The sequence below is a fragment of the Taudactylus pleione genome, unplaced genomic scaffold, assembly GCF_031769625.1.
Source record: "Taudactylus pleione unplaced genomic scaffold, aTauple2 ptg000054l, whole genome shotgun sequence".
Classification (NCBI taxonomy): Eukaryota; Metazoa; Chordata; class Amphibia; order Anura; family Myobatrachidae; genus Taudactylus; species Taudactylus pleione.
The window spans coordinates 3,596,200-3,615,004 of NW_028284456.1; the positions used below are offsets into that span (position 1 = coordinate 3,596,200).

Below are 18,805 nucleotides of genomic sequence, written 5' to 3' on the forward strand. Positions count from 1 at the left end.
CTTATGTATTACACTATTATCTTTTTTTTCCATTATTTTGGTTAACTGTAACATACATTTTATGGCATTTTAATTTCAGATTTGCTTTCTAGCACTGAATCATTTTTCAGTTCAGACACCTAGACGATGTGGGACACCAAAGGCTTTATTCTGACTCGTGAGTAAAGCAGAAAACAACAAGTAGCACTGCACCTGGATAATACCAAGCTGCACTGCAGGAGGGGGGTAGATTTTGAAGGGGAGTGTCCAAACTGTAATCTAAATTACAGTGTGTAAATAAATCTGTCCAGCATGTGTGGGCTACATGCAAAATCAGCCAGTATTTACCCTGCATGCAAAACTATAAATGTACTCGCACCCCTTGCAATGTAACATGGTTTGGTCAGGTGCACAGGTACTTGCTCATTTTTGCTTTACTCCCAGCTCTGAATCAGGCCCCAAATGTTTAATTCTGCTTTCCAAATAATGTAATTTTGGTAGTTTCTATTTGAGATGGTAATAATTTGACAATAAATCTGTTGCTTCACGCTCATCTGGCACAGCAGATATTACTGTAAAAGTGACTATTAGAGATGTGGGCTCCTGAATCCAACATTTTAAGCCATTACAATATTTGCTGTAGGAAATAAGCATATAACAAATTAGCCAAAGAAGAAATATGAAAGTAACCAAGAGTTCGCTACTCAGACTGCCTACGAATGCATAAAGGATTATGCGAGAGCTGGAGGGAGGGGAATTCCAGCCAGAAAAGCGCTAACGTTTGTAACACTCAATCGTTCTAATACCGACATACTGAAAGTGAAAGGGGGAGCCATACTCACCTGTTACTAAAGAAAAATTACTCAGCTATTGCCGTTTGACATCACCTACACTGAGTATAGACTTCTTTGTTCTCTCTCCTTACACTGGCCTTAAATTGTAAATGTTTTATTTATACCAGGCTTTGATCTGCTTACTAACATCATTGGGTAGACATCAAACAAGCTGCATATTTGTTTTAATGTATTAATAGCAACATTTATAGATGTTTTAATAGTACCATTTATGGAAGGTGAGTGGAGAAGTTCATTACCTCTAAAGGTATTTAGATAATAGTATTTATATACAGGTTACACCATAACAGAGATATTTAGGGAGGTATTCAAATATACGCATTGACCACAAAGTGCCCCTTGAACGGTCAGGAGAAGGCACTTCTGTTCTGTAGCATCGCTAACTTTCCTTCACAGCCCGTAGAGGTGCACAGGAAAATTTACAGTGTTACTGTACCGTATGCTATGATGATGTACTTAGCTGCGCATCACTTAGGGACAGATTCAATTCAGTGTGACCTCACATGATGTTCTGCAGCTACGCAGGATTCCAGCCATTACAGTACATGGTGCTTGTATTTTGCTTGAGGTGTGAGCTAGAACAATTCCCCACTTGGAATTTTTACCCTCTTTAGTCATTTAACCTTCCCTTAAGTAATGTTTATTCTTTTAGAAGTTTTATATTGATGTATTGGGAAGTTCATTTAAATTTAGGGTTTGTTTGTTTGTTTTTTTCAAAATCTTCACTTTTTCAGTATTTGAAAAGAATATAGGCCTAGTTTCAAATACAATTTTAAAATTTCCAGTTTATGGTGCAAGTAATTAAATAGATTTGTTGACCTATGTCTATAGTATATAGGGTTTTTTTTTTAACCAAGCTCTCAAATGGTAAAATATTTGCTGTACAATAGATGTTTTTTTTTGTTCTTTTACTAAACCATTAACAGGTATGTCCTTTTACATAGTCACTAAAATGCAATTGACATGTCCTCTTACCCTGAATGATCACTGCATGCCTCTGTGTTTACCCTCTCTGTATGTCTGTTCTGCCTTCCACCAATTACTTTGCAGAATCCCAGACAGAAACAGACCTAAATGGATTACTACAGTAGAGTTTACATGAACTGTCTGTTTCCTGGCCTAATATTTACACTGCTCAATTGCACAGGACTCTTTAGCAGAAGTGGAGGACAAGTATAAGAAAGCCATGGTGTCCAATGCTCAGCTTGATAATGAAAAAAGCAATCTTGTATATCAAGTAGATACACTAAAAGACGTCATTGAGGAAATGGAGGAACAGATGGCAGAGTATCATAGAGAAAATGAAGATAAGACAAAGGTATTTTGGAATTAGTTTTTTTTTAACAATATCTTTATAACTGCAGAAATTACTAACTGTTTTGATATACAGTGCATTAACCGAATACACTGATGTTCAAGAGCTATGATGCTTTGTAGCAAAACTTAAAGCAGTCTTGCAGTTTTCAGTCTGTTCAATTAAAATGCAGTGAGCATAAAGTACATTTGACAGCAACATTAAAACATGTATCTGCTTTATAAAATTCATAGGGGTTTTTTGTTTTATGAAACTCTCATACATTGCACAAATGCTCATTCCAGAGAAATGCGAGATCCAATTGGAAATGCCAATTTGCGGTAGTTGCTGCAAGGTTGCATGACCTTTTTACAAAATGCGACCTGGGAGAAGTGCATGAAAAAGTGGGGAAACCACCCTGGACCCCAAAAAAGTGACAACTGATAGCAGGACCATAGAGAAAACTGTTAGTGGCCATAAGGAAAATACTGGAGGTATCAAATGCCTGATTTTTGCACTTTATATTAATGGTGGAAACCTGATAGCAAGGAAGTGTTTTTCTTCTCCAGTAATTACATAAAAACAGAGAATTTGACGGCAGATAAGAACCGCTTGGCATCTTGATTGACCAAATGATGCTATTTAAACACCTCTAAGTGCATGATTATTCATTGGGAGGGGTGTTCCATAGGTTCTGCACTGTGTCCCAACATTTTTACCTTAAAATAAAAATTTTCCTTATGTTTTCTCTGCTCAGCAAGCTTGAGAGTGACTGGAGGCCAGCTGAGGTTCTCCTCTAATCACCGATCTCTGCACATACAGAGGGGCTGACGTGTGATCATCAGCCCCTCTGCTACTTTCTGCTCAGAGGGGACTGATTGGTCCCCTCGGAGTTGCATGTAGCGCGCTCCACTGAGGTTTTTTGGCTGGGAGGTGGGAATATATTAAACATAAAGAATTACAAACACAGTGACACATGAGGAGGGGGCGCTAATACAGTGGGGGCTCACTGACAACTCGGGTGGAGGGTTTGCGGCTTAACCACTGGGATCTAATCCACTGGGGGGGGGGGGGGGGGGGGGGCGGTGAGCTGTGATAATGCTTGGAAACTTTTGCCACTGCGGGAGGGGGCTATTTCTAAATGTGGATGCAAGGTGGTTTTACAATGGGGGCCTGTGGACGTGGGGGGTGATTATACACCCCCTAAATATCCTTTTTTTTAAAAATGTAAATAGTTAAATATATTTCTTCTTTTTCCACTAGGGGTACAGGGATCACTCTGGAGAGGGAGAATCTGGGCACGAAATAGTTACTGATTTCCTCCCAGAAGCCACCTGGCTCCCTCTCCACTATACCCAGCCACTGGCCAGCAGTTTTTAGTTTGGTGCCGAGCAGGAACAGGCACCTGTTTGTGGGGCTGCTTTAAAGTGGCCCCCTGTTACTGTTATTTTATTTTTTTAATATCTTTTAATTTAGTTGGCAGTGAAAGGCGTCCTATAGGACACCATCACCGCTGCTCCAACGACCCCAGCGCCGGCAGCACCGGCGACTGGGTCGTTGACTTCCGCCGTGGGTCTCCAGGACTCTGCACACACTGCTCCCGGAGCCGGCAGCCGGACGCTATCGGGGACAAGGTAGGAGTGGCTCCCTGCTTGCAAGAGCCGCATTCTCGTGGCTATTCACAGGCGTTGTTGGTAGTGAAGGTTCCGGGTGTCTCCAATCCATACACTAGACCACCAGGGAACGGGGGAACAGGACACCGCATGCTAGCGATAATGACCATGTCCCTGGGATCCACACCATAGGGGGAGACGGGCTCTTTCTGTTAGCCCCTTCCCCACCCCTGGGCGCGCTCTCTGGGCGTGCTCTCTTTCGCAGGCAGCCTGTCTCAGGGTGCTTCCTCCTCACTCTCTTCACCTCCTATTGAATTATGCTTGGTAGCCATTTTATAAATGCATGCTTCAGCAGGTTCCAGAGTATGGGCTTCTGTCTCCATGTGTACCTTGCTATAACTAGCCTGGTATACATTTAACTCCTTTCTGCTCTCTACGAACTGGTTTGTTGAGCACTGTTATTGCCCATTGCTTTTGTGCATTGAATTGAGGTACTTTATATTTGAACATATTTCTATGTATGAATGTGTTTATTTCAAAGTACATCAATAAAGACAGGGAAAAATGGCTACATGTGTAAGGCGTGTGACTGTAATCTGCTGTACTGGGTTTGTGCCCCAGATATAGCATTTACAAACAAATGTTTGCGTTTCTGACACTGCTTTACATGACCTGAATTATTATTTATTTTTATTTTTTTCCCTAGTCCCACTTATTTCTCTATTTGTGGTGCTTTCTCATTCACGGCACAACCCCTTATACACATCACTGTTTTTTATAACTTTAGTGTGGGCGGAAATTCCATTGGATTGCTTTAAACGGGTTCCAAGGTTGAAGCACCCAGGGAGGTGGGTGCTCATGTTTTAAGTAGCTATTGAACCTTTTTTTCGGTAGCTGTGTAATAATATACTTTCTCCACAGATCTCTGTGTGCTGAAACCACGATGGCAGAGGAATCCCTCGGGCCCGTGTTTCAATGCTACGCTGAGACTGAGTGTACCAGTCAAGGAAGCTGTAAAAGACTACAAATTACGGTAATGTGGATGTTTACTTACCAGTTTGCAAATCTCGACCAGTTAAAACATGGTCTTGCGGCCTAATACGCAGGTCTCCTTCCTTCAAGGAGGGGTCACACCTGCCGTCAAGTCTTGTAGATGCAACACTCCTTTACTTACTTCTTGCAGGAGTGGCTGACTGTATGTATCCTGTGGTTGTGTAGTGTTTTCAGTTCAGCCTCCTGATTGCCTTTCATGGCTCAGTACAGGCCTATCCAGGCTTTACAGCGCAGGAAGCGCATTTTGGCCAAGATCAGGTGTAGTATCTACTCTTACCAATTTCTTACCTGATACGTCCCCTATCTGGGGGCCAATTAAAATAGGGAGATGGCAAAGGTACTTGTTCTGTCCAACTCCGCGCATTGACCAGGTATTGCATCCAGGTCCAGTGTACTTCTGTCAGGTTAGGAATCCTAGAGAAAGCTGGATTTCCCAGGCCCTGAAAAACACCCAATAAGGACGAACAAATTATTTCTGTACCTTGGCACATACAGCCCCCTGCTCTAGAGCCCAGGTACTTAGAGCTGAGGTTAGGATAAGGGTACTTTCTTCTTTTAGGAAGCTTAAGGACCTCCTAGCGAAGGATTCCCGGTTGTCTCCCTTTTACTTTTCTTGTTAAATCTGTTATCTAGAGCAGCTCTATAGCTTCCCAGAAAGATCTAGTATAAAGTACATCCCTCGCTTTGCTTGGGCACGAAGACTAGAGGCTGCTTGGCCGATGCCCGACAGGACAGTGCAGTCGGACTACTACCTAGTTGATTAAGAGGTTATTGACATTGCCATATTAGCCTCTCAAGTGCAGACATCTGGCATGCCGGCCAGGACAGTCTCTGGCGAGCGGTCATTACTCTAGGTATTTAGAGTCTCTTCTGTGTTTCGAGACAGTCCTCGTGGTCCGGGGTTGAATGAAACAATTTCTAGGTAGTGCCCGCATACATTGTTGGCCTTTTGTACTGGCCGTCTACCTTCTAAATTAAGAAGTTCCTTCTCTATTAACCCTGGGCCCTGAAGTAGGTAGCCTTACTCAGCCTTTCAGCGGGCATATCTGTTGCCACAGATTGGGGTGGATTTCCACTCGACCATAGGGTCTATGGCACTAAGTCTTCTGGAGACGTAGGTTCAGATCCCACCTTTGACACAGGGTAGTGTTCCTGTCTGGAGACCAGTACAACCCGGGGTTGAGTCCATAAGGGACTCATTTAGACCTTAGCGGGTATCCAAAACACTCCCCTCTGGAAGACTTTATTCGCTCCACTCGGACCTCCATGGTTATTATCCTGGTCCTTTTCTCTGCAGGTGCGAGTGACTTGCTAGTCTCTTTTGGTCAGATGCCGGACTGGTTTTTCAAGCCCATTCTCATTTTCTGGGCACTAGCGGGGACTCCAGGATTCTCTGGCCCACATGGGGTTGCTCCGCTCGATCATTCGCTCAGATTAGAGGGTTTCAGAGCATCCTTTTACATATCGGAGGCCTATGTACATATTTCCAGGTGAATCAGTGACTAGCACCTTCCAGTTCCAGTGTCAATATTACGGTAGGTCCTTAGTCCCTTGTGTGTTTCATGAGGATCAGGACAGTCATGGCAGCTCTTCTCAACCTGCTCTTCAGGGCTCAGTCACGGGGGACCAAATGTAATAGGGTGACAGTTTAGAAAAGTGAGAGTTTCTGACACTTTTTAAACTTTACCAATGTAAAAACAAAGTAACAGAGCGAATTTGCATGATTTTTTAGACTTAAAAAACTCTCAAGATTTAAAATCTCATTCAGATGTTTTCCCATTTTGAAGATAAAACTCAACCAATGTGAGAGTTTACTGCTAAACTCTCACATTTTCTAAACTCTCACCCTATTACATTTGGCCCGGGATATCCATCTATCTCAAGGAGATCTTCGGTGGTCCTACGGATGGATAATTACTTGGAAGATTTTCACCTTGGGGGAGAACTTTGCTGCATTCCAAGATTCGGTTAGTATTCTTCCCTGCCATCAGGCTAAGGGTCTTCTGGTTACCGTCCTCTCTATTATGACATCCTTACCAGGGCAGCACAGACGCTGTAATGGTTAGCATTACTGCCTCACAGCACTGAGGTCATGGGTTCAATTCCCACTACGAATTCTCCATGTGCTTCAAGTGTTCCTACACTCTCGCAGGCAGATCTTGGGCTCTCTACTCCTTCCCTTCGTTGGGGTGCCGTTACACGCTGTTTCATTCCCTGCCTCTTCACAGGGAAATTTCAGCCCTATGTCATACGTCCAGTCTGCTTCTTAGGATACAAGTGGTCGCCCCTTTTTTGTAGTGGCTCAAAGCCCTAGTGCACAGATTTACACAACATCAGCATGTGACAGTCGCAAGTTCCATCACCATGTTCCATTCCCTTTGGGATACAGGACAGGGGTCCTTCTCACCACCAATGCACATCTTCATGGCTGGAGGGTAGTAGCCGGTCATTAGGTATTCGAGATCGGTGGACGGCTCATGCGAGCCTGTTACTATTATTCTGGATGGTTTCAGAACCCTTTGCCTGGTCCTACATTTCCTCCAGCATCGTCCGGTCCTGACTGGGCTCGACAGTGTGACTCTTGTTGCCCGCATAAGCCATCATGTCGTGCTCTCAGTTGCAGTTCCTTTGACATGGTTAGCTGCTCTCCCAGTTGGGTGGAGCATCATTTTAGGATTCTGTAGGCAGCGTTCCTTCCCGCAGCTCTCCTGGAACAGTGGACTCCTAGGCTGCCAGGTCATTCACTACGGTACGTAGACTCTACATTCTTACACTTTTCAGTGCCATATGATCCTGGGGGCTTGAGCTTGAGGAACATCATGATTATGGTGTCTCGCATGACCACGAGTTTTAGTGATTCTGGTTCGACTCTTGAGTTCTCGAAGGTCCCCTATTGGTCACTCCAGAAGCACAATGGCAGTATCCACATGGCAATCATAGGACGCAACTCCTTCAGCCTTTCAGACGGCACGTCATTGCGTCTTCCTCTACGGTCGATTCTTTGTCTATGAGCCTGTACTTCAATCAGATTCTGGCCCGTGTCACTTGTCAGAGTGGCTCTTGTCACCCGTCCTACAACATAGGGGGGTTTCATTTGGTGACCTTTTTTTGTACCCTGCTACATGTCGGTCGGCCCAATTCCGAATTAGAGGAACGCTTTAGGAGTTTATCTGGATGCTTCCTCCCCAGTTCATTCCAGCTACGTTGAATCCTCTCTTTGCGCATTGGGGCCTTGGCCCTCTTCCAGGGAATGCTGGTCTCCGACCTGTTGTTTTGCTTCAACATCTGCTCCGCGCCTACCTGAAGTTCAGACGCTTTTTTTCAGAGTGTTCTCTGTGTACTATCACCTTTTGTTCTTACCAGCCGGCTCCTTTGAACCTTCTGGGGTTCTTGGGACTCTTCAGTAGGCTTGCTTAGGAGTCCTTTATTCCTAGTTTGCGGTGCAATTTGCTCATTCATTGGTTTACTGAGACAGCTGTAATACTCCCGGCCTTTGCTTGGCGCAGGGGGTTGTCTGTTTGAGCGCCTCGTGTTGTCGATACCATTTTCTGATCTTTTACTTTGATCGGACAGTTCTGCGGTCTCGCTTGGGCTCCTACACAATTGTCTCGGTTCCTCTCCTACCTACAGTTGTGTTGATCTGGTTTTTCTGCTTTCCGGACTTCTCCTCGGTGGACGCATCTACGGATGTAGGCTCTCTGGTGATTTGTCCTTGGACAGACCCGGAGTTCAGTTTCTCTCTGGTTCTATATGATTTTCACAAGTGGGGCTGGGCGTTTCTGAACATATTATCCTGATGGGCCTGCTTGTTTTTCGCCACACTCTGTGACTGATCCACTGCCCCTGTCGTTACTGCTCATTACACTAGGTCAGGGGGCCTTCGTGGGGACTCGCTGTGGCGTTTTTACGGTAAAACTTGTCCAGCTGAAACATGGTTATCTGCCCACACTTTTTGTATTCGTTTCTATGCAGTGGTCACCTTTGCGTCTTCCGCCAATGCCTTCGGTTACAGAGGGGGTTCCCAGTGCAGCCCAGGAGCGTCCTCTCCCTTTGGAGGACAACTTTAGGACCTCCAGGAGTGATCCCTGTGCCCCCTAGTGGAGGAAGAAGAAAAGAGGATTTATGGTCTTACCTTGTTAAATCCTTTTCTTCGACTCCTTAGGGGACACGGCGCCCACCCTGACACACCTGGCGCGCTGGGTTTATTTCCTATGATTCCGGTTCTTGGCGCACAACTTCTCTGACGTGTGTTGTGTGTGTGCCGCTCGTCCTTCTCCCTCTTCTTTGCCTCGCTCCTGCCTTGGCTTGCTAACTTACTGCTGGCTGGGGGCGGGGTATAGTGGAGAGTGAGCCAGGTGGCTGCTAGGAAGAAATTGGTAACTATTTGGTGCCCAGATTCTCCCTCTCCAGGTAATACCCAGAGTGATCCCTGTGCCTCCTAAGTTGTCGAAGAAAAGGATTTAACAGGGTAAGACCATGAATCCTCTCTTTTAAAAATATATTCGAAACACTGATTCAATTTGAAAAAAAAAAAAAATGCTAATTTTTCAAAACCGGTGGTTGGGGAAGAAAGTGTCAGTTAAGTGCTTAATGTGTATGCTTCACCCTTAGTCATAGGTCGAAGATTAGCAAACCTTCCCCTGATCAATCCAGGACAATAATATATAAGTGAGGTAGGTAGAGGCATTGTAGTTAGAAACATATTGGTTATGTATAGACAGACGGTCTCAAAAGAGAAGAAAAAGAGTGCTGAATACAAAATGAGCTGTCGGTAACAGAATTATAATTGCGTATGTAAAATATTCAATTTATTACAAAAGTAAAAGAACTGTATCATGAAATATGTGCACAAAAATATCAGAACTCAGATAAACTGCTGAAATAGTTCCACATGGCTTTATGGGGCTTATTCTGAGCTGGGAGCAATGCAAAATAAGCAAGTAACTTTGTATCTGGAACAAACCATGTTACAATACAAGGGATGCAGATACATTTATCTTTTGCATGCAGGTTAAATACATATTTTGCATATAACTCTCAAATGCTGGGCAGCTTTATTTTTACACTGCAATTTATTTTTGAGCTAAGACACGACCCTCTCAAATCTAAATCTCTGCACAGTGTACATCTGTCACACCTGCAGTACAGCATGGTTGTACCAAGGTGCAAAGTTTCTCTCTTTCGCTTTGCTCCTAACTCAGAATCAGCCCCCTATACCTTGATAAGGTATGCAGTCGGGAAGCCGGCGGACCTAATCCCGACAGCTGGCTTCCCGACTGTCATATCCCGGCAAGTTTCTAAAGACAGGCGTGGATATACCAGCGCCTGTCATTAGACATACGCCGGGAGCCCGACGCCCGGCATCCCGATCGAAGGAATGCCGGGCGCGGATAGCCGCAGGTGCGGGGGTTAGGTTTAGGGTTCCCGGGGAGGTTAGGTTTAGGCTAGGGGAAGGGGGGATTAGGGTTAGGCACCCCCGGGGGGGACTTAGGTTAGGCACCCCCCCATGGCGGGGAAGGGGGGGTTAGGTTTAGGCACTGGGGGGAAGGTTAGGGTTAGGCACTCCTAAGGGAGGGTTAGGGGAGGGAATTAGGTTAGTCAATACTTAGTCAAGGTAACTTAGGGACGATCAGGATTTTCACCCATTTCGGGCAGCCGCTGTCGTAAATCGATTCCCTTGATAAACCTTTCCAGCTTATATGTATCTTAGCTCTATCAGAAATAAACATGCAAAGTTAAGCATAGCAACATACTTCAGTAGCTAAAAAAGAAACCAAATCCCTATCCTGTCTGTCTATATGTTGGTGGACTGGAAAACTAATCTCTAAGGATGTATTTTGTATTTTGTCTCCTTTAGGAACTAGAAAGACAGAAACACTCCTGCAGCATCCTCCAGCACAAGTTAGATGAACTTAAAGAAGGGATTCGCCAAAGAGATGAATTTATAGAGGTATGAATTACAATGGCCATAGATTGGTTGTGTTATGACAGAAGTATTGTGTATCCGATTCCCCTGTCCCCAGGTTGTGTCCTGTCTATGGTGTCAGTAACAAATTACTTTCTGACCATGTGTGGAAATATTTCCTTGGACATGTGTGATTATACAAATTTACTTTTTTCTTTAGGTGTAGATTGTTCTTTACTTGTTTGTTTTACGAGCATCTGCAAATATATTTTCTGTACTATAATTGTATGTGTTTATTTTAAAGCTTCCTACTTTAGGTTTGTGTTTTTCTATTTTCTTTCTTCTGTCCTTTTTCTATTTCCTCTAACTCCAGGAAAACCAACGTATGCAGCAGAAACTAGACTCTCTGACCAGAGAGGTGTATGATCTTCAGGAGACAGTTAATTGGAAAGATAAAAAAATTGGGGTAGGAAAATCCCAAGACAGTGGTGAATAGGAAAGTAATGCATGGCTTGTCAGGACATGACCAACACTGATATAGTGCAATATGAATAAGTCCCACCCGAGAAAAGTATGTGTTTCTCAAGGTGAACCATAGATGGTACACATACTGTAATGTCATCCTAGTGACTCTGCACCTTACACTGTAAGGAAGTGTCTGAGGCCTACACTTGAGCTGGCTTAGTTATACAGGTCCCCTAATGCACATCCAAACTAATTGTAAAGCTGAAAACAGTAAGTGAATGAATGTTTAACCACTTGCTGGGAATGGTCGCAATTTTCCGAACACACCAGGCAGTTCTTTATCTGATCTGGTCGCAAAATTTTGAACAGTCAGAACAACAGTGAGGGCAGCTGCAGGAAGAAAATCTCCCCGCAGCTGCTGTTCTCAGAGGGGACCCTCTGCTTCCCTGCACCCTCCTCAGTGTCTGCTGTGCTGCCGATTACTGCTGATCGGTCAGCAAAGCAAGACCCCCCCCACCCAGCGGCTGATTAGCAGCTGCTGGGAAAAAAAAATGAACCTCCCCCCTCACTCCCTTAGTGTACCTGGTGCCTGAAACTGGTATCAAAATTAAAGTCACAATGTTTTTGATGTTCCGATGGTGGTGTACCGATGTTCCAAAGTTTGAAAAACTGATCTTTTTATTTTTTTTTTAAGTTAAACAACTTATTAAACCTTTTAACAATGACCTTGGCATGTACCTGCCAACTATTTAAATGAAGACATGCTGGGATTCAATGGTGCAGAGATAAGATTATATTCTGTAAATCACATGTCTGCACCGTAAGACAGTAAAGGGTAGTGGGCACGCTGCAGCTCTTTGTCCGGTGTCATACTGGGTTCCTGTCACACCAGTGTCTCACTACCCTTAATTGAGGGGGAAGGTAAACATCTCTTTCAGGTGTAGTGTTTCTGCGGTTGTTTTTACACACCATGCAATAGAAAAATCACACCACGCTCATGTGGTACCATAGGAATGCGTAGGTAGTTTTCACCACTACTTTCCCTATCATACAAAGAGTGCATTTGGAATAACATGCTACTTTCCCTTTAAAAGTTTTATACCCTTAAATTTGCCACCAACATTGTTCCTCCCCACTTAGTTGTGTAACCATTTTAGGTTTTACAGGACTCTTGTAACAAATTTTCTCTTTCATTTATTTTTTTTGGTTTGTTCCTAACAAGTCAAATGCAGATGCATGCTGGTATTTCAGTAATACTTGTGTGGTGTTGGACAGTGTGTAAAGTACAAAAGAAATTGTATTTTTGCAGTTAGATTTTAATTGGCTTTAAACTTAAGGTGCGTACACACTACACGATATGCTCACGATGCGAGCCTTACGCCTCTCAGCCAATGAACGGTTCCTGCCATTGAATTTAATGGTGAAAACCGTGACAGTAACCTCACTTCTTTCAGCCAATGAGCACTCGGCACCGGGATTTCCATAGTGAAATTCCACTGCTAAGCTCACATTCGGGAAGTACCATCCGTAGAGGACGGTACTGTGTCCGGTGGCTCGCTTATTTGCGTTTTTTTGTTTTGCCAAGATCCCATGGATTGCCTGCATGGAACAAAGAGGACCTGAGCTTCGCATAGGAGACAGTGAGTATGGAGATTTTTTTTACAGGTACCCTATGGATTCCTACTGGACAAGGGGACTGATGGGCTTCAGGGATACATAGGTGAGTATGTGAGATAGTGTGTGTGCATGTATGTTTTATAAACTTTTACTTTGGTACGGTGTGTGTCTCCTGTGTCTTATTTTAATATTGCTTTATGTGGAACTACAGGTGCCAGCGGGCCCATAATGCCCGCATGCTGGTACTTGTGGTTCTCCAAGTACCAGCATGCGGGGGAGGCTTGTTGGGACCTTCAGTTCCACAGCAAAAGGCAATATTTTCAATACTTTCAAATTCACTAACGACATAATGAACCCAGCACCCACCGCCCAGAGGTGCCGGGGATAGCCCCGGGCTTTCAGCCTACACCGGGGGTGCCCTGGAGAGGGGAACCCCTTTATTGGGGGGGTCCCAGCTCCCCAGACATCCCTGGCCTGGTCTGACCTAGCGGTCAGGGTTAATGCTTCGGCCGAGGGACCCGGTGATAGGGTTCCCCTGGCTGTGGCATTAGCCCCCCCGCTAGAAAAAGTTCAGTTCTGGTAAATACAGGGGGACCCTATTCATTTTTTTCCCCCTATATTACCAGAACCAGGACCGGATCAGAGCCCAGTGCTGGTTGCACAAAATACAAGAGACCCCTACGTCGTTTGTCCCCTGTATTTTGACCACCAGGACTGGTTCTGACTAGCCCAGTTCTGGTTGTTCTTAAATACGGGGGACCCCTACGTCGTTTGTTCCTTGTATTTTTCACAACCAGCACTGGTTCGAACGTCATATCGTACAAGCATAAACACTGTACGATGTGCCGCCGGATCGTGTACGAGATTGTCAGAACTTGACCCTGCTGTAGGCAAGATCTGAAGATGCGATGTACAACCCGCGGGCACGTGCATCGTGATCGTGAGTGGACACTCACGATTTTGACATATTTTACATGATCTGTCGTTTCAATGCGTTGGAATCGGGCAAATCGTGTAAAATATTGTCTAATGTGTACGCACCTTTACACTGGCCATAGACTCCACAGCAATCCAGGCGTCCAGTTGAAATGGAGTAGAGGATCAGCTACAGAATGATGATCGGAGTGCCTTCATACGCTACTTGATGTATGGAGGAATTCTCCATTCACAGCATGAAATTGGCTGGATGAAGGTCAAAAGATTAGGACAGGTTTGATAATCAAATGATCGAGGCCTTGTTTCAGCCGTTTTCAGACTGTTGGCATGATTCAGAGATGTGCGCAAAACAGATGGTTTGCATACATCTCCAATTGGGGGTCTTTGTACAACAGGTTCTGCGTCCTCACACGCTCTGCCCCCAAGCCACAGCATGATTGACATACTGTGGCTGTTTGAGGGCATGTTTGACCTGTGTTTTTAGGAATGGTGGCGTGCCACCGTTTTCTGGGAGTGCCAGGGTAAATGTGTCTTCCAATGCAGGATTTTGCTAGCTACACACTAGACGATATGACGTCCGATCCAGCAGATCGGACCAACATATTGGGCACATAATCAAGTGTGGGCCCCCTTTATGCATTTAATAAAAAGCTAGTAAAAGCATGATTTTGTTTAATGCCAGTGGATAATTTGCCTTAAACTGCTTATGCCACTCTTGCATGCATGGCATGCATTTAATAGCATGCTTTCAGGTTTAAGTCTGCAAACCAAACTATTAGTGGAGGCTCTAAATTTAATAGAAATATTTTACGGCTAACCAGCCCCTCAGTTTCGTGGTGATTAATGTAAAGGTGCAATACTGTAGGTGGGATTGCACCTTTAGTGAATACATGTTTGTGTCTGTTTACCTGTGTAAAACTCTGTCCTGTAGAGTTTTCCTAGTTTAGTTGGATAAGTTGGAGCCAATATGTTCTTTACATGCATGACCACTTGTGCAGAGTGTGACTGATACTTGTGTTCTGTGTGTGCACAATTTTCTATTCTTCCCATGTGTATCTTATTTCCCCTCTTTCTCTTTTCCTCCGACTGCTCTCCCTGTCTTTGCTGTTCTGCTGGGTAATTGCCTGCGTGCAGGCACTAGAGAGGCAGAAAGAGTACTTTGACTGCATTAAAAATGAACGGGACGAGCTCAGAGATGAGCTGGCTGATGTGAAAGGGAAAATCAAGATAGGAGAGGTACAGTATGTCAGCTGCTGCATATGTCAGGGAAGTGCGACTGTCTAGTCAATATCACTTTCTTGTTGCTATTTTGACTTATTTATGTATAGATTGTTGTTTGAAGATGTTAACCTATATTTCAAATTATATTAGTTTATGGGCAGAAATACTTTAATGTTGTTTAAGAAACCTTGTCTGTGATGGACCTATGTAACGACTATAAACAGAGGGTGCTGTTCTATCAGTATGAGTATTGTGATTTCCCACTGTCTTCATTTGGTTCGTTTAACTAGTTTGAAAAGCCAGCATTTGACCTTTTAGTTGCACATGGGCCAAATTCACAAAAAAAATAAAATCTTTTATCTTAAAATTTACTTTCTTTTTTCAACAAACTCATAAATATTGCTAATTACTTTTGCCTATTCGGTGTTAGCAATCACAATTTAATGCCAAAGCATAGAAGGGCTCATTTACTAACTGCATTTACTGTATCTTGCTAAAGTATCAGCCACGAATAAATCAACATATTTATCTGTATTACACATAACACACAGATGTTTTAGACAGTAAAATTTCAAACTCATAATTCATTATTTGTTTGCAGATTACAAAAAAAAAAAAAAAAAACCTGAAAAATGCTGCTTGCATAACTATTCAACCCTAGCAGAATAGTACTTGGTAAAACCACCTACAATAATACTGTAGCTTTAAGTCTGTTGGGGTAAGTTTCTACCAGGTTTATAGACTATTTGGGAGTGATGTTGGCCCATCCATCCTTACAGGTGTGCTTCAGGTTGTTCAAAGTAGTTGGATAATGATGATGATGATGATTGTGACTGCAATTTTCATATAGTGCCACAGATTCTCAAATAGATTGAGATATGAAATTGGACTTGGCCATTGCGTAGTAATTCACCTGTTTGTTGTTCAACCACACCAGTGTTTGCTTTGGCCTTGTGCTTGGGATCATTGTCGTGCTGAAAGGTGAACTTTCTCCCAAGCAATAGTTTTCTAGCAGACTGTTCTCTTGCAGTATCTCCCTGTAATTTGTACCATCCTTCAGCACTTCAATTTTAACAAGATGCTACCACCCCTATAATTCACTGTTTGTATGATGTTTGCTGAGTAATGGTCATCGGCTAGATTTGCACCACTCATAACATTGAATTGGAGCCAATAAGCTCAAGTTTTGTCTCATCTAAACACGAAACCTTATCCCACATTGTAGCTGGGTCACTGATGTTTTCTGACACTCTACAGACATGCTTTGATGTGCCTTCTTTCTATCCACCCTCATACAGGTCAGTTGTATGCAGAGCTCTTGATATGGTTGACTGGGGCACTTTACTCCAATCTCAGCCACTGAGCTTTGTAGTTCCTTTAAAGTGATAGTTGGCTTCTCTGTGGATTCCCTCACAAGTCTCCTTGCAACGACTCTGAGTTCTGATTGGCAGTCTTGTCTAGGCAGTGCCAGGGTGGTGTGATGCTGCTTTCATTTCCTCATTATTGATCTAACAGTACTCACTGGGATACCCAAGCACTTAGAAATTATTTTGTAGCCTTTTCCTATCATGTGCATGTCTAAAACTTTCTCTTCAATTATCTTAGACTGCTCTTTGGTCTACACTCTCAAAGTTTTATTTCAGATTCTGTGACCAATGTTGTTTAAATTAGGGGGTCATTTATTCATAAAGGCTTTTTTTTATTAATGATTCACAGGTAGAGACTAATTGAAAGCCATTTGTTAGGGCAAGATCTTTCATCTGTTTAAACTTGAAGTTTCAAGCAACATTTTTTTCCAGTTTTTATTTAAAAATAAAAAATCTGCAGAACAATAATGAATTATAAGTTTGAAAATTTACTTTCATTCTACTTGTGTACAAAAAAATACTGTCTGGAACAATCTATATACATGCCATTTGTAATACAGTTGTGTTCTATCATTGGCGTCAAATAGCCCCGTTTGGTATGGCTGTAGTTTAGACAACAAATGGTTATCTACTTAACACCATATTTTGGAGTTCAGAGGTAATTATACATATGTACATAAACGATAGCTGTTCAATGTATTTTAAATGAAAATTGTCATATTTCATCTAACGGATTTCTATATAATGGTAGGGTCAGTATTTGACCGCAAAGAAACAGAGGTCCTGATTCAGAGCCGGACGCTCTGACAGAGCGCTCGCTCTGAATCAGGGCCGTCCCTGTGAATTGTAGAGCGGCCTCCTGGCCGCTCGCATAGCTGTGGGTGACCACCCACAGCTATAGCGAGTGGCCATAAAGATGGTCGCGATGGTCAAGACCATCGCGACCATCGGGCTTGCGACGAGACCCTTGTGGTAGGGTCTCGTCTGCCGCAAGCCCTAGAGTGCTTTTGGCTCTATCAGAGCCGAAAGCACTCCCACTGACATCACTTGTCAGTGATGTCAGTGGGGCCGGCCCCAGACGGTAGGCGTTCCCATGGGAACGCCTGCGTCTGACCAGCCACGCCCCGGCACGCCCTCCAAGGGGGGCGTGCTGTCACTCACCATCGACAGCACGTCCTCTTTGTAGCGAGACCCATAGCGACGGCTTGCCCATTGCTATCCGGGTCTCGCGCATGCGCACGACGGAGCCGGCTCCCTCGTGCGCATGCGCACTGGCCCAACATCGACCCGCTTGTGAGCGCTCAGCGCTCGCGAGCGGGTCTGAATCAGGCCCAGAGTCCCCTGGTGCTCCATTCACTTGAGTGCGAGTGTATCTGCTCACTGTGTACGAATACAGCGTGTGTGCTGTGGAGAGGCTTATGCCTCCATTGTCCTGTAGCTCCTCTGTGCATGTGAGTCAAAGGCGCTGTGTGACGCAGAAAGTAGCAGCCTAGGAGCAAATACAAGTCTGTGTCAACAGGTGACATTTGCCAACTAACAGCACACAATACAATATGTGAAGCATCCTTTAAATGAAACATGACCATAAATAAGTGTTATTGTTAAAAAAAATGGTAAATATCCCATTTATTAATTAAGGCCTGCTATTAATTGGTATTTACCCACAAGTTGGTTGTTAAGACCAGAGTTTTTCAAACCTAATCCTCAAGTACTACCAACAGGTCATGTTTTGAGGATTTCTTTAATCATGCACAGGTTAATTAATCTATTGTTTGAGTCAGTAATTATCCCACCTAGTTCCACAGACAGAAATTCTGAAAACCTAACCTGAAAGTTGTACTGTGGTTGAGAACCACTGTTGAATATGTTCTGTAACGTGTTGGTGTCTATACAAATGGATAGGTACATAGTAATTTCTTATTTCATGTTATTTGTTTCAGAAACACGGCTTAGTTATTATTCCTGATGGTACTCCTAATGGCGATATAAACCACGAGCCGATGGTCGGAGCAATAACTGTTGTATCCCAAGAAGCTGCACATGTGTTGGAATCTGCAGGAGAAGGGCCGCTTGGTAATTTAGATTTTAAGTGGCTTTCATTCTTGTGGCAAACCACATATATACATATAGTATCCTATAATACAACCATTTCCTTCCATAACAACAATACAGTATTTGGGTCCAAAACGAATGTTTACAAGAGAACAAACGGTATTTTGTTAGTAATCAGTTATATATCTCATTCATTAACATCTGCACAAACCCCACATGCCACAGGAATAGTTCTTTATTTCAAAATATGTCTTTCATGTTGTGTGTGTTGCACAGCACAATTATCGGTTATTTAACATTGCAGAGAGTGCTGTGACCTGCACTTTTCACACGGCAGACAACAGAAAATTATCCTCACTGTGCTGTGAACGTGATTGCCCTATTAAGCACTGACCACAGTGGGCGACAGAAAGGGTGGCAGGTACCAAATGAGCCAGTTAATACTATGT

At 43.6% G+C, this 18,805-nt stretch overlaps 1 protein-coding gene and 1 non-coding gene across 9 annotated transcripts in view; both read left to right on the forward strand.

The window, feature by feature from the left end:
* LRRFIP2 (LRR binding FLII interacting protein 2) overlaps positions 1-18,805 on the forward strand; it is a 137,236-nt gene that overhangs the window by 89,773 nt on the left and 28,658 nt on the right. For 5 of the 8 annotated variants that reach the window (XM_088464165.1, XM_088464171.1, XM_088464181.1 and 2 more), the window contains 5 exons: positions 1,981-2,151; positions 10,651-10,743; positions 11,072-11,164; positions 14,851-14,952; positions 18,245-18,377. In XM_088464165.1, coding sequence (XP_088320291.1) covers positions 1,981-2,151; positions 10,651-10,743; positions 11,072-11,164; positions 14,851-14,952; positions 18,245-18,377 — 592 coding nt within the window. The remainder of the gene's footprint in view (positions 1-1,980; positions 2,152-10,650; positions 10,744-11,071; positions 11,165-14,850; positions 14,953-18,244; positions 18,378-18,805) is intronic. The other 3 variants (XM_088464191.1, XM_088464209.1, XM_088464212.1) reach the window with 1 other exon arrangement.
* On the forward strand, positions 5,002-5,193 carry LOC148535209 (U2 spliceosomal RNA). The gene has a single exon (XR_015875994.1). It is a non-coding gene; the product is annotated as a U2 spliceosomal RNA (small nuclear RNA).